The sequence below is a fragment of the Bos javanicus genome, chromosome 13, assembly GCF_032452875.1.
Source record: "Bos javanicus breed banteng chromosome 13, ARS-OSU_banteng_1.0, whole genome shotgun sequence".
Taxonomy (NCBI): domain Eukaryota; kingdom Metazoa; phylum Chordata; class Mammalia; order Artiodactyla; family Bovidae; genus Bos; species Bos javanicus.
Window position 1 is genome coordinate 59,550,117 of NC_083880.1, and position 15,646 is coordinate 59,565,762.

General features: G+C 44.6%; 1 protein-coding gene across 1 annotated transcript in view; it reads right to left on the reverse strand.

Moving 5' to 3' along the window:
• Window positions 1–15,646, reverse strand: part of CASS4 (Cas scaffold protein family member 4) — a 35,671-nt gene that overhangs the window by 13,605 nt on the left and 6,420 nt on the right. The window contains exon 2 of the mRNA XM_061437082.1: window positions 1,642–2,058. Coding sequence (XP_061293066.1) covers window positions 1,642–2,058 — 417 coding nt within the window. The remainder of the gene's footprint in view (window positions 1–1,641; window positions 2,059–15,646) is intronic.

A 15,646-nucleotide genomic window follows, 5' to 3' on the forward strand; every position in this document is an offset into this window, starting at 1 on the left:
TTCCATCCCTGGTCATGGAGCTAAGATCCCACGTGCCGCCCCCCAAAACCCCCCAAAACATAAAACAGAAGCAATATTGTAACAAATTCAATAAAGACTTTAAATAAGTCTCTTAAGGAATCAAAGAAGAAGCTGGTGTGGAGGAGGCCTGCAGGGTAAGTGGGACATTCCTGGGAGGAGGGGCAGCACATACATGGGAGAAGTGGCCTCTCCTGGCCTAGGGCCTCATCAGGACCTCTGTGCAGAGCTGAGGCCAGGTGGGATGTGTCATCGAGCTGAAAGCAAAGTGTGTGATGGCAGGAAATGCTTGCAGTGACTGAAGATCGTGCAAGACTGTGCTGCATTCTTAACACCTCATGAAGGCCAGGGCTTGGAGGGAAACAGTGCAGTTACTTTTTTTTTTTCCTTTTAAATTCCTGTTTCCTTCTTCTTCTTTTTTTTGATGTGGACCATTTTTAAAGTCTTTATTGAATTTGATACAATATCGCTTCTATTTTACGTTTTGGGTTTTTAGCCCCAAGGCATGTAGGATCTTAGCTCCCCAACCAGGGATTGAACCTGCACTCTCTGCATTGGGAGGTGAAATCTTAACCACTTGACCACCAGGGAAGTTCCTTCCTCTCCTACTTTAAAAAAATGTTTCATTATACATTTATGAAGGGCTTCTTTTCCTTGGCTTTAAAAAAATGTTACTTTTTAAAAATTACAGATGTAATACATGTTCTATATAACACACAAATCAACCTCTTAGTCTCTTTGTTCATCAAATATTTATCAAGTGCCCACCCCAGGCGAGGCACATCCAAGGTGCAGGGGACACAGAAGCCAATAAAGTATAGATCCCTGTTTAATGACTTCTTCCACTTTCTGCTTAACCAGTTCCACTTCCTAAGGGTGACCACTGCTAGTGTGTGTTCTTTTCAATGCACACATATACACACACACTTTTTAAAGGTTTTTTTTTGGTTTGTTTGTTAGGTTTTTATGTAAATGGCTCTTTCTCCCTCCCTTATACATCGTTACAGAACTAATTTCATTTTTTCTCCCCACAACTGCAGTACACACACACACACACACACACACACACACACGGACACACACACACGGAGTGGCTCGTCCTAGGGTACTGCCAAAACTTATGTAACCAATCCTCCATGAACATTCCTTTAGGCAACTGGAATTTTTCCCTATAACAAATAATACTGTAATGGCTATGACTTTCTCATTCAGATATACTTCTGCCTTCTTGTATATTTTTGCAACAATTCTGGAAATCCTTTCTAGGTTGAAAGGAACACATATTTTAAATCTGATGAATGATTTCTTGCCTTTGACCCATGGAAATTCAACCCCTTCATTTAACTAATGTTTCTTCCTAGTGTAAAAAGAGACCGCTGTGAATGTTATCATTCTTTCAGACTCAGCTCAACTAAGCATTCAGTTTCCTGCAAAGTGTGGGCGTCTTGGCAAGCCAGGAACCACCAGGGTACCCAGAGTGTTAACGACAACCCAATCACCCCAACGGTCTGGTTCCCATCCTGTACGTTTGCTCTCCTGATGGACACCCACAATTCAAGGGTATTTAGGCCCTGGGTGCTGCCTACCTTTTGACCTATTTCTTCTGTCTGGAAATGTACTTACCTGTTTTGGAAAGCTCAGGTTCTTTTCACAGACGATTCTGGCACAGGCAGGTGGGTCAGGGACTTCGTAGACTTGGACTGTGGGAGGTGGGGGTCCCTCCACCCAACTCTTCATCTGCTCATACACAGGAGATGAGGGGTTGAGCAGGGTGGGCACCTCATAGGTCTCCTGGGAGATGGCGGGAGCATTGTCTAGGCCTTTCAGGAAAGGGGGACGAGGCCTGTCTGTGGAGGCCTCCGCTAGGATTTGGAGGCGGTTGGCAGGGGCCAGGCCTTGCCTCCCGTGGAGCAGACACTTCCACCAGCCTTCACTTTCTGGCACGTTTTGTTCCAGAATGGTCAGGATGTCTCCTCTGCAGAAAGCCAGCTCATCAGCGGAGTCGGGGTGGTTGTCATAAAGTGCCTTGGCCAAGAGAGTCTGGAGATGGGAGAGAAAGAATTCACAGTCATTGTTATTGCCAAGGACCAAGACTGCCACGCCACTAGCTTAGAACACAGTCACAGCTGCTCCTTTATCTCATTTCCTCCCCTCCCCACCACCCAGAGACCCTTGTCCCTGCTGTTTGCCTGATTTATTTCTAGCCATACTTGGGGAGGTGAGGAGAGTCTCAGGTGAAATGTCAGAACTTCCAGGTAGTCTTAATGGACTCAATGGACATGAGTTTGAGCAAGATCCAGGAGATGATACTGCAGTCCTTGGGTCACAAAGACTTGGACACCACTGAGTGACTGAACAAATGACCCACCCGAGTTATATGGTAGACGGCAGCCTAGCGCAGAACTAGGTTGAAATACCGGCTCTCCTTCCTAGCTCTGTGCCCTTAAGTAAATTAGCCCTATCTTTGGGCCTCAGTTTCCTTGTCTGTAAAATGGGAATAATAGTGCTATCTACCTCATGTAGGTGTGCTCAGTCACTCAGTCACGTCCGACTCTTTCCGACCCTTTGAACTGTAGCCTTCCAGGCTCTTCTGACCATGGGATTCTCCAGGCAAGAATATTGGAGTGGGTTGCCATTTCTTCCTCCGGGGGATCTTCCTGACCCTGGGACTGAACCCACGTCTCTTGAATCTCCTGCACTGCAGGCAGATTCTTTACCACTAGCGCCACCTCTGCCTCACAAAGTTATTAATTAAATGGGTTGATATGTATAGAAAGCTCACTGAACAGTGCCTGGCACTTTGTAAGTGCTCAGTAAAGCTTCGCTGCAAACTGTCAAAACGATTATTTTGCTCTTTGCCTGGTTGTTGCTTTTCTCCTGGCTGGCCTTGGAAGCTCCATGACTTTTGGGATCCCATCTTGCTCGATTTGCTGTTCTCTCGCAGCATTGAGCATGGACCCAGGCTCAGAGCAGAGGCTCTATTAATGATCATTTATTCACATGCAGTGAAACAAAGACACAGAGGGTGAGTGACTGGCCTACACAGCCGGAATCAAAATATAAACAATCTCCTAATTCTCAGGCCCATGCTCTTTCTGTAAGCTACATGGTTCTCATAAAATCCCAAACAACACAACAAAAAAACCCCACCTGTTATAATGACAGCAATGGTACTGTACTGCCTACAAATACCTAGTTCCTCAAATGCCCCTTGACCTGATTTTAACCTTTTTCTGGTTCCCTCATCAATTAATCAGTTTAATAAAATCCTTGACATGAGGTCATTTCATATTTGCATGAGAGTTATGATTTTACCTTTTTGAAAATGAGACTTTGTTCATACTGGGGAAAAAACGGAAAGCAAAACACAGTCTCCAATCTATCATCACAATTCCCATGAAATACATCTAACACAGTCTGAGAAGAAAAAACCCATCATCTGAAACGTGCTTGCATTTGTCTGGAAATAAGATAGTGTGTGTGTTTAGGCAGAGCAGTTGCTTCAACATGGCAGCTGCTTGGAAGTGCCCAGATTGGCAGCAGCCTAGCTGGTGGACTTGCCTGTTGCAAAAAGGGATACTTGTCTAGAGAATAATTGCCTTGTGTGGTCACCTGCCTGATCGGGCACCCACAACTGTCCAAAATGGACATCGACAGTCTTGCTACGGAGACATGGTTTACTTTGAATGGATAGAAAAATCTGCAATCTTCAGAGCAGCAGTCCACACCCTAAAGGGCATATAGTCACAGCAAAGGAAAACCCTAACTATGTTGCTAGAACAGGATTCCCCTCAAAATAGTATTTTGTTACAACTGGTTCAGAGACACCTCCTGCAGTCAATTAATGTCTCAAAGCTTTGATAACAAAGACTATCAATATTTACGTTATAAAAGAATTAAATACATGTAAGAAATCTTGGAGAATTCCTCTCCCAGAAAAGGGAGCTAACAGTAGACTATACTGAATGGGGAATTATTTTGTGTTGGGGACACTGAAGCTATGATATCAGTTAATTCTCAGGTGCCTCAGAGGTGGGTTTTCTTCTTCCCATTTTACAGATGAGGAAACAGGGTCAGAGAGATCAGATGACTTGTCTGAGGTCCCATGGACTCGACGTTTTCTCCTCACATCCATTATTGCACCCTTCTCCTTCCAATTCATTCTCTAGACACCAATCAGAATGACATTTTATATGACATTTCTCCTTCTCTGTCTGGTTTACCTCAATTAGAATGATAATATCTATGTATGATAATCCATGTTGCTGCAAATGATGGTATTTCACTCTTTTAATGGCTGAGTAATATTCCATGCTACGTATGTACTACATCTTCTTTATCCATTCCTCTGTCAATGGGCATTTAGGTTGCATCCATGTCTTGGCTATTGTGAATAATGGTGCAATGAACACTGAGGTGCATGTGTCCTTTTGAATTACGGTTTTCTCCAGATATATGCCAGGCATGGGATTGCAAGGTCATATGGTAGCTCTATTTTCAGTTTTTTAAGGAACCTCCACAGTGTTCTCCTTTGGCTGTACTAATTTATTAATACATTCCCACCAACAGTGTAGGAGGCTTCCCTTTTTCTCCACACCCTTGCCAGCATTTATTGTTTTGTAGAGTTTTTAATGATGGCCAATCTGACTGGTGCGATGTGATACCTCATTGCAGTTTTGATTTGTATAGAATGATATTTTTTACACATAAATCAGACTGTTGGTCTGTTGTTTAAAAATGTCCAATTGCTTAGAACCACCTTTAGAACAAAACCTAAACTCTCTGCCTGATTGCCTGGCTTGAGTGACTTCCTCCTGTTAATTTTAGTGCTTCTCTTCTGTTAATTTTCCTCCAGCTGCCTCGTTTTCTTTCTCTGACGCACTGATTACTTCCACCTCAGGACCTTTGCCCTTGTGAGTCCTCCTGCCCTGAACACTCTTCAGCCATATATTTGCACAACTGACTCCTCATCCTTCAGATCTCAGCTCAAGTCACTTCCTGTAGAGGCTGTCCCTGACCACACGGGAAGGCTGGGCTCCTCCTCCATGTGCATGCATGGGACTTGGAGACGAGGGCCCTCTGGGCATGTTAAGAAAGAACCCAGTTGGGACCAAGCCAGACTTTTACACTTTTATGGACAGGACGGCAGTGTGGGGAGAATGAGAAATAGCAGCCTTGGGTTTCCCTGGTGGCTGAGGAGTGAGGAATCCACGTGCCAGTGCAGGAGACATGGCTTCCACCCCTTGTCCGGGAAGATCCCACATGCAACTGAGCCCATGCACTGCAACTCCTGAGCCTGTGCTCTAGAGCCTGGGAGCCGTAACTACTGAAGCCCACATGCCCTAGAGCCTGTGCTCTGCAACAAGAGAAGCCACTGCAATGAGAAGCCCGCGAACTGCAACTGAAGAGTAGCCCCTGCTTGCCTCAACTAGAGAAAAGCAACGAAGACCCAGCACAGCCAAAATAAAAATAAATTAATTAATCTAATTAAACAAAAAAAGAAATAGCAGCCTCAGCAAACAGGTATGGAGCTCTTATGTCCCTGATATTGCACTGAACGCTTTGCAGACAACAGACCGAAGGGACTGATGGGCTACTACAACAGCGTTCTGATTACAACCAAGATCACCACTGAGGCCACCCCCAAGTTATTCTTTGTGTGTGAATGCTCAGTAGTGTCCTACTCTTCGAGACCCCATGGACTGTAGCCTGCCTGGTTCCTTTCTCCCTGGGATTTCCCAGGCAAAAATACTGGAGTGGGTTGCCATTTCCTCCTCCAGGGGATCTTCCCAACTCAGGGATTGTACCTGTGTCTCCTGCATCTCCTGCATTGCAGGAGGATTCTTTACCCTCAGAGCCACTGGGAAAGCCCAAAAGACCTACAGCACCCAGTATGCCCGTGGTCTCTCATGCAAGTACTAACCAGGCCCAACTCTGCTTAACTTCCAAGATCAGGTGAGATCAGGGGCTTTCAGGGTAGTATTAATTTGGGAACATTTGTGTAGACAAGAGATGAAGGAAGGCATATATTTATATTTTTATTCTCTTTGGGCACAAAGACAGTTAGATCTTAGGTACAACAGAAGAAACCTTCCTTGCCAATTTCCAAAAAGGACCTTTCCCTCAAATGCCCATCTTCATACAACAGTTGGGAGAAGGGAAAGGAGACTAGGGAAACAGAGGCAAAGAATAAGAGTTTCTCTCTCTGGGGAGACATTCACATGGCCAGATGCAAAGTGCTAATCCATACTGAACTGGCAATGAGCCTCGGGAGTAATTAGCTAGCTTCCTTTACTCATACATCAAGTTTGAGCATCAATTATATGCCTGGCGCTTGGGGGAGATAAAGTGGTGAAGAAAATAGTTCCTGATCTTATGTCGGTGTATATCCTAACAGAGGAGACACACAACAGAAATAAACATAGGGTTTCTACTTCTCTTAAGTGCAGCCAAGAAAAATACAGAAAGTTATGAGGAATTCTGAGTACAGTTGGGAAGTGGGGATGGATAAGGGCTTAGAGTACATTTTCCTGAGAACTGGCCATGGAAGTTGCAATCTGGAAGTGAGTAGAAATTAGTCGGATTGAGAAAGGGGGAGAAATCATCCAGGCAGAGGAAGAGAAATGGGTGAGGGAGGGAGTGAGTTTGTGCATTTGTGTGAATTGTATGGTGAGTCAGGGAAACTGAAAGATGTCCAGGTTGTCTTGTTGTTGCTATTGAGTCGCTAAGTTGTGTTCGATGCTTTTGCGACCCCATGGACTGTAGCCCAACAGGCTCCTCTGTCCATAGGATTTCCCAGTCAAGAATACTGGAGCAGGTTGCCATTTCCTTCTCCAAGGGGATCTCGCCAACCCAGGGATCAAACCTGTGTCTCCTGCGATGGCAGGTAGGTTCTTTACTGCTAAGCTATCATGGAAGCCCTGACCAGGTTGTCTGGAAAGAAGTAAACAAAAACCTAGAGCTTCCTTCCGTATTGGCTGACGCTTCTCTCTAATTTCTGGATGGGAAGGGGATTAGATGGAGCTGGTGTGAAGCCAAAGAAGCTCATCAAAGCCAGTGGTGGTCCAGTCCAGGTGGGAGAGGCCTGAGGCTCAGAGGAGGGTGGTGGTTGGCTGTAGGAGCACAGTTGGGAGGAGCTGCTGAGGGATTGTGTGTAATCCTGAGGTGAGTCTTGAAAGAAGGGCAAGGTTATAACTGCTGAGAAGGAAAGAGAGTTGCACTGTGGATCAGGGGAAGTAAGAGGCAGAGAGAGAGATTTGGTCCCATACTTTGTCTTCTGCAGTGATATAAAAGCTGGCAGAAGCAGCTACAGTTCTAAGCAGAGGCCGGTTAGAGGAGCCTGTAGAAATGCCACCTGCTGAAGCTGCTGCTACCAACTTTTATTTCTGCATCATTCCCACTGCCAGGGTGGTCAGCTCCTCTCTAGACCAGGAGGGTGGGCTCCTCGGCGACTGCCCCACACTGGCTCTCCGAGAGCCCAGCTTGCCTTCCTGCTTGCCTTTCCACTTTTCTTCAGTTCACTTGAAAGAGCAAAGTGGCAGAAACTCAGAATGTTCTAGCTGGGTCTCATCTATTCTTTTTGCCATATTTCAGAGCTTTATGTTGCCTGTGTCTAGGAGAGGTTAAGGTCATAAGGCGGCAGGCAGAAAGTAGGGATCCAAATGCGAGTCTCTCTGACTCTGAAGCCTGCTACGGCCAATTCACTGCACAGCCCCCCAAAGTCCAAGTCAATTCCTATCCTAATCTGCCAAAGTCTCTGTGCATGTGTGCTTAGTCTCTCAGTTATGCCCGACTCTTGGCAGCCTCATGGACTTTGCAGCCCACCAGGCTTCTCTCCCCATGGAAGTTTCCAGGTAAAAATATTGGAGTGGGTTTCCATTTCCTACTCCAGGGGATCTTCCCAACCCAGGGATCAAACCTGGGTCTCTTGCATCTCCTGCATTGGCAGGCAGATTCTTTACCACTGAGCCACCTGGGAAGCCATAGGCAGGAGAGGCAAACTCAAATGATCATAAGAACCAGGGAAAGAAGTATGTGTATGTCAGGGAGGAAGGCCAGGTGTCAGACATTTGAGAGTGGTGGGGACTTTGGCATGGTCAGACAGATTTCAGAAGATAACTATTAATGCTGGGGTCAAATGAAGTACTCTACTGCTGAGTCCAGCCCACTGCTCGAGTCTTAGAGGCCTCACCCTGGCTTCCTTTGCAAACTGGGCATTAAAACTAGGGGTCCCAGGAGCATTTATGTCCAATGCAGGACTCCTCTAATGGACATTCTGTTCTGAAGCCTCCCACCCATCCCATTGTGTTATCCATGACTATGTGCAAATTGCTCATGGTCTGAGGCTCTCTCCGTCCTCCCCTGCTGGCTCCCCTCTCTCCCTCCACAAGGGTCTGATCAGCAGCATCACAGCCCAATCCTGCTCCCTCCTTGCTTTATCCTTCACAAGTCTCCCTCCACTCCCAGACTCTTGTACACCTGAAATTACAGAGTTAGTGGCAGGGGATAGGAGAGTAAGGATCCTGGGATGTTTCCATTAAAGTAGCTAGAAAAGGATTTTTTTCCTTGGGAAGGTAATTATACCATGAGGGCATCAGCACACAGCAGGAAGTAGTAAATAAACAAATGCCACAAACAAGGAGAAATAGAGATCATAAATGTGCAAGGAACTCTGAGTAGCAAGTGGTTGCTGGGTCCCTGCTCTGTACAATGTCATGGAACCCCATTAACAAGATGAGTGTTTTTCTTCTACTAAAATCCTTCTTTGAAAAGTGTCCATGTTTAGCATGTTGGCTTCCTTCTCACAGATTCCATGACTTACTTCCAAGAATTCTTAGTTAGTTTTAGGGGAAGGTGATGGAATGGTTCATACTTCCCTTCTGAGGGCCATGAGAGAGAACAGTTATACAGAAGTCACAATTTTTAAAACCACATATACTGTAAATATTTCAAATCCTGTGGTGTATGGGAAATGTGAACCCTGAGGTTCATGAAGGTTTTCCTGGATGTAGGAACTTCTTTGAGATCCATGCAGTATTCTCTCATCCATCTTTATGAGGCTGCTGAGTCCAGACTCAGAACATCAGGAGTAAATGCAGAGTGGAGAAAGCTCTTTGATCATCTTTAAAGACAAAGGTCTCCCCTTCAATGTACTTGGAAGTATTTCAAATCATATAAATACATAGACAGGCTTAGAATGATCAAAGCAGAGAGAATGGTGCTATCTTTTGGCTTGTGACTGTTTATTTTCCATCAAATTTTAAAGCATAATGTTTTTTTTTTTTTAAAAAGGAGAGAGAGAAATAAAAGTTTCCAAAAGCATAATAAAAATCCCCTTACCACCTCCATTTTTCCTTTCCCACCCACATTCTCCAAAAAGGGAAGAAAGAGAGAGGAAGAAGGACAACCCTGAGGAAGAAGCACAGTATCCACATGACATCTTTTCATGGGAGATGCTGATGAGCGACAACATTCTGCGAGGTAACCTTAGAAGAGATGAGGGAGGGGCAGACAGGCTTTCAAGGAGTCACTGCAAAGACTCTCTGGGGAGGCTCCCCACTTTGCAAAGTCCATATAACAATGCAGACTTCGTACACACTGTGTGTCAGCTAATATTGAGTTCCTGTAATTAATCAAAGAGAAAAAAAATTCTCTCTAATCTTCCGGAGGTATATTGAGTCATGTTCATGCTGTTGTTTACTAATTTAGCCAGTACCTCATTCATAAGGATTGCTCATAGCTTTTCAACTCAGTTCCAGGCACTGGGATAAGTAATTAGTATTGATTATCTCACTTGGTAGTCACAATTCCATAAAGCAGGGACTGTTACTAATGTCCCATTTAAGAGATGTGAAAGTTAAGGCACAGAAAGGGTGAGTGAGTAGCCTAAAGCTGCTCAGAGAGGCAGCTTTAGGAATAGAACCAAGATTGGCACACAGGCAAATCTGACCCTGGAGTCTTCCTTTTAGCCTACAAGTCATAGTGGTTACTGTCTATCACACTGTCCAGCACATGATGTCATGTGCATTTCTCTGGATGAGGAAATGACCAAGGTGCCTCAGGAGAGAGGGATGGCAATCTGATAAAAAACATTTTAACACAGTTGGATAAGTTGCATGGTTAGAGCATCAGAAGTAGATACTGCATTAGAATTCAGACAATGGCTTCAATGTAATTACTGACAAATAATGACACATTTGTATAATGGAATACTATACAGTCATTAAAAAGAATGAGGTAGAGTTTATATGAGCTGAAGTGGAACAGTCTCAAAAACAGAGTATTATTATTTGACTGTCATGCAGCTTGTGGGATCTTAGCTCCCTGACCAAGGGTTGAACTTGGACCTGGGCAGCAAAAGTTCAGAGTCCTAACCACTTAACCACCAGAAAATCCCTGAATGCTAATATTTTTAAATGCAAGATGAGAAACTGCAGATGGTAGGCTTCTATGAGGACAGCATCTTTCTGGAAGAAGACCTAAGTCATTGGGGCTCCCCCTCTGGTTTGGGGAACTGGAGACCAGGAAACCCTAGAGATCTGGGATTAAAGGAAAACATGCTTTCAGTCCATGTTTACTGGAACAGTTTCAGTTTTTTAAATCACATGTGCATGTTTTGATTTTTCAATTCGATAATCTAGTGTAAAGAGGGTTCTGTTCTGTTGGAAGAAAATGGCTTCTGTGTTGGTAAACTTGTGCTTCTGCTTGTCATGATCCCTGTTCTACTTCCAGATTTGCTAGATGGGAACCTTGACCAAGCCAGTCTTCATCTCAGCCAAAAGCATTTTGTCACGTAAAAGCATCTCACACCTGGGGAGATGCTTCATGAACTTCCAGGATAACTCACACCATCGATGGCACTCTCATTGTCCATCCATTCAGAGGACCATTTACATCTTGAAAGATGCTGAGAAGTGTTTGGACCATTGTCGAGAACTGGCTGATTTTGTCAGTGTTTTTTTCTCCCCAGCTCCTTGAGAGTAGGACTACAGCGTGAAGATCCCCAGAGAAGGCAACAAAGACCTACCACTTAGATGCAACAGGGTCAGGGACTTCCCTGCTGGTCCACTGGTTAAGAATCTGCCTTCCAATGCAGGAGATACGGGTTCGATCCCTGGTTGGGGAGTAAGATCCCACATGTCACTGGGCAACTAAGCCGGTGTGCCAGAGCTAGAGAGGACTCTGTGTGCCACAATGAAAACTCTTGCATGCTGCAACTGAGACCCGATGTGGCCAAAAAAATCAATAATATTAAAAATAAATGCAACAGGGTCTAACTGCAGGTGTGTTAAGAATCACAGAAGTTGGGACGTCCTGGTGGTCCACTGGTGAAGAATCCACCTGCCAGTGCAGGGAACACAGGTTCCAACCTTGGTCCAGGAAGATTCCACATGCTACAGGGCAACTAGATCTGTGGGCCACAACTACTGAAGCCTGCGTGCCCTAGAGCCCATGCTCTGCAATAAGAGAAGCCACTGCAATGAGAAACCCGCACACTGCAACTAGAAAGTATCTGTGCTCGCCACAAAGCATGCGGGCAGCAACGAAGACCCAGCACAGCCATAAATAAACAAAATCGGAAAAAAAAATCACAGAAGTTTAGTCTGGAAGAAGCTTGAAGGGTTTTTCTGGGCTGGCCCAGGCAAGTGAGAGAGGCATGGAATGAGTCTCCAGGAAAACGGGGGAGGCAGGCTGCGTTTGTCCCCATCACACCCCCTCCCCTGTGGTCAGCTGCAGAATGACATGTCCTGGGCACAAACACCTGGACCAGAAGGGAGGCCTCCTTTGAGGGGACTGTTCCCAGGACCAGAAATGAACAGCGGCAGGACGCTGCAGCTGCTCATGCGTCTAACACCCGGGAAGGTGTTAGTTTAACCATTTGTTACTTTCCCTGTGCATGGAGTTGTATTACGAGGCCATCGGGCCTCCTCTTCTTTCTCTTCTTTAAGTTATCTTAACTTTTCTTTCCTTTCATGAATTTCAGCAGCTCTCTGTAGCCACAATTACATTGAAAAGTAAAATTCCACAAGTTACAGGGAACCGAGAGTCACTTAACATAGCAAGATGGTACATTTCGCAACCAGAACTTGCCTGGAGATTGGCAACTCTATTAAATTATTTCCTTTGAATGTGTCATGCCTAAACATGGGTGCTGCAGAACTTGAGACACCGTGGCTACAATGATCTGCATTTCAATTTCAGAAGTTTTTAGATTTTTTTTTAATGAAGTGAGAGCTAAGTAATTTCTTGCATCATCCCCACAGTATAAAGAAGAGTAGTTTCTCTTGGAGTTTTTTTTTTTTTTTAACTTTGCAAAGTAGTTAAATGAGAGATGCTGAGGGAAAACTGCTGTCTTTCTTGTGCTTAATATTAATTTGCTTGGATGGGCTAGGAAAATAACTGGCTTCCACTCCACTTTGAGGAAAAAGTTGAAAAGTTCTGGATGGAAAGACTCCAGAACGCAGAGAACATCTGAAGTTATTTAACTGAGATATTGAAATACACTTTTCCAGATTAAGAGAAACAGGACTTTCCTGGTGGCTCGTTGGTAAAGAATCCACCTGCCGATGCATGGAACATGGGTTTGATCTTTGGTCTAGGAAGATCCTACATGTCAGAGAGCAACTAAGCCTGTGAGCCACAACTACTGAGCCCATGCTCTAGGGCCCGAGAGCCGCAACTACAGAAGCCTGCTTGCCCTAGAGCCCATGCTCTGCAACAAGAGAAGGCGTCGCAATGAGAAACCCGTGAACCACAGCAAAGAATAACCCCCACTCGCCTCAACTAGAGAAAGCCTGAGAGCAGCAATGAAGACCAGTACAACCAAATACAGAAAGAGCATGATAAGAATGCATCAAAAATATTAAAAGAAAAAAATAGAAACAAATAAAAGAAAGTTTCCTTGTTTTCTCAACATCTCTAAAAATGATCCTGACTATATGAACAGGCACAAACCTTAACTGATTTCTCCATCATAATGTTGAACTCTGATCTTTTCAGCTTTGAATTCTTCCTGATGGTTCAGATGTAAAAGTCTCTCACACGGGGACTTCTGTAGCCGCAGAAGGCATTGTCGACTAATAAGAGTTTGAGGAAGAGACAGTGGCCAGAAAAAAATTCCAAAGCCACTGAGTGGAAATGAGGCATTTTCTTCCCTGATGCCTGAATAGTGTGGTTATCCAATAGATTTGGGTCTTCACCAGACCCAGATGTTTGAATATACTTCCCCTATTCATGGGAACTTTGCTAAAATATGCTTTCCCTGCTTCACTGATTTGACACTTATTAAGCACCAACTGTATGTCTGATGTGTATTAGGGGGAGCAAGGGGAACAAGTTTCCTTAGTCTAAGCTCAGGGTTGAAATGATGCAACAATGAAGATCTCCCGGGTCTTCTAAGTAATTGATCTTTTTGGATGTGGTCCAAGACAGGTTGGTGTTGTACCAAACTGTTTTTGTAGCCTGTAGTGCCCTAGAGACACAGCATATTTGTTCATCCATTCCCCAAAGCCCCTCCCCACCTCAAAGTTCATTCCTTGCTAGATAAGTCCCTGAATTTTTGTTTAAGATACTTGGTTTGGGGACAAGAGTTGTTGAGAGCAAAGGTGGGCCAAGGTAAGTGGTTGGGATTCAGCCTTCTCTTGTGAGAAACTTGTGGAGGGAGGAGGGCAAGTAGCTGAGAATTTCCTGGATCTCAGGACAGGACCCTCATCTGAAAGTGTAGGGTTCCCATCCAGCTCCAACCCACCCCCCACTGCATTTTGCACAGTTTCTTCTCTTATTCTTATCTCCTATTTTGTGAAAGTCATCAGAGGAATTAAAGAAAGTGACAGGTGGGATCTTTTCCTATCTCATCTTTTCCTTCCTTTCTTCCTTTTTTCTTGCTTTGAAAGGTAAAGGGAAGGAATGGCATGGAGACCAAAGAAGGTGTTTCATGGCCTTTGAGCAGTCTGAAGCAATTACACCACCCTTATTAGGGGAAAGCTTTGTCTAAGACTGTGCTTCTTAAACTTCGTGTCCTATTAACTGCATAGGAAAGGAAAAAAGGAAAGTGAAGTCACTCAGTTGTGTTCGACTCTTTGCAACTCCATGGACTGTAGCCTACTGGGCTCCTCCATCCATGGGATTTTCCAGGCAGGGGTACTGGAGTGGAAATTTTCTCCTCCAGGGGAATCTTCCTGACCCAGGGATCGAACCCAGGTCTCCTACATAACAGGCAGACACTGTACCATCTGAGCCACCAGGAAGGGTGACTATTAACTGCATGCTTCCTGTCATACCTGTGTGCTGTTCGTATACTTTCTAACTTAAAGAAAAATATTAAATTAAACCAATTAAAAAAAAAACTCTCCCAAAGCAATATGACCTATGAAATAAAAAATTTGATAAGCCAGCCTTAGTTTTTTCCCAATGCACATTAGAATACATAGCTAACATTAACAAATGTCCCATCTATGAACCACACCTAAAATGATCTTGTGTGACTGAGGTCAAAGTCCCTGTAGGGTGTGGTTTTTCCATTTGACTGATCAGGAAGAATTCAAAACTGGTCCAAGCTATTTAATAGATTGCAGAGAAATAAGTGAAGGTTCATACTTGTTCACGGAATTCTCCATTGCCTAGGGTCATATTTAGCGTTGTTAGGAAAACAACAAGCTACCTGTTAAGTTCTTCTCCCATTCTGTTAGCAGGAATTTTTTTCCAGGTTACCAGGTTTATTCATTTTGTTGTTAGTAATGAGTCACAGACAAACCAATTGCTAGCCTTACAGGAGACACCACAAGGAAGGTCATAGACCATGTGCTCTGCAACTGTCCCTGTTGATTTCTTAATCCCCTCATTTTGGTGTTTCCCAAAGTATAGAAGCCAGTTGATGTTTCCGCTGTTAGTAATTGACTCTCATGCTCTTTCAACCTGTGAGTTTAAATTCTGCACCCAAGTGAACATTCTTTTTTAAAATATTTATTTATTTATCTGGCTACAGCAGGTCTTAGTTGCGGTGTGCAGAATCTAGTTCCCTGACCAAGGATCGAACCAGGGTCTGCTGCCCTGGGAGCTTGGAGTCTTAGCCACTGGACCACCAAGCACCTTTCAGCTTTTGTTAACCAGGTGTCAAATATCTCCAAGAGAGAAGCATCCTACTGCTTTCTTACCCTAGTTGTCCCCAACGCCAACCCCCAAATGATAGGCTGCTGTAACAAATGTGTGACAAACAAAACTGCTGTTGCTTTTGTGAAGCAAAGGTTAGTTCCCTGACCAGGAATCAAACCCATGACCCCTGCCCTGGCAGCCCAGAGTCTTAACACTGGACCACCAGAGAAGTCTTGAGAAGCAATGGTTTAAAGAAAAAAAACAACCGGTTCACTAATTTATAAACTCATGGCAAACCACTCTGAATGGGCAGATGGGTCGCCTGGACTTGCCCAGGATTAACACTTCCTTGAGGTGCCTTAAGAACTGGCAAAGCCTCCCTGGGAGGAGCGACCTCTTCGGCGCAGGCGCACATGCTGCACTCTAGGTCCTAACTCTGTCCTGGCCATGAGCACACAAGAGCCCTCTCCCATTCTGCTAAACACATGGCTCATGAGCACTGCATTTGGAAATGGTTCCTAACAGATGACTTCCCCTT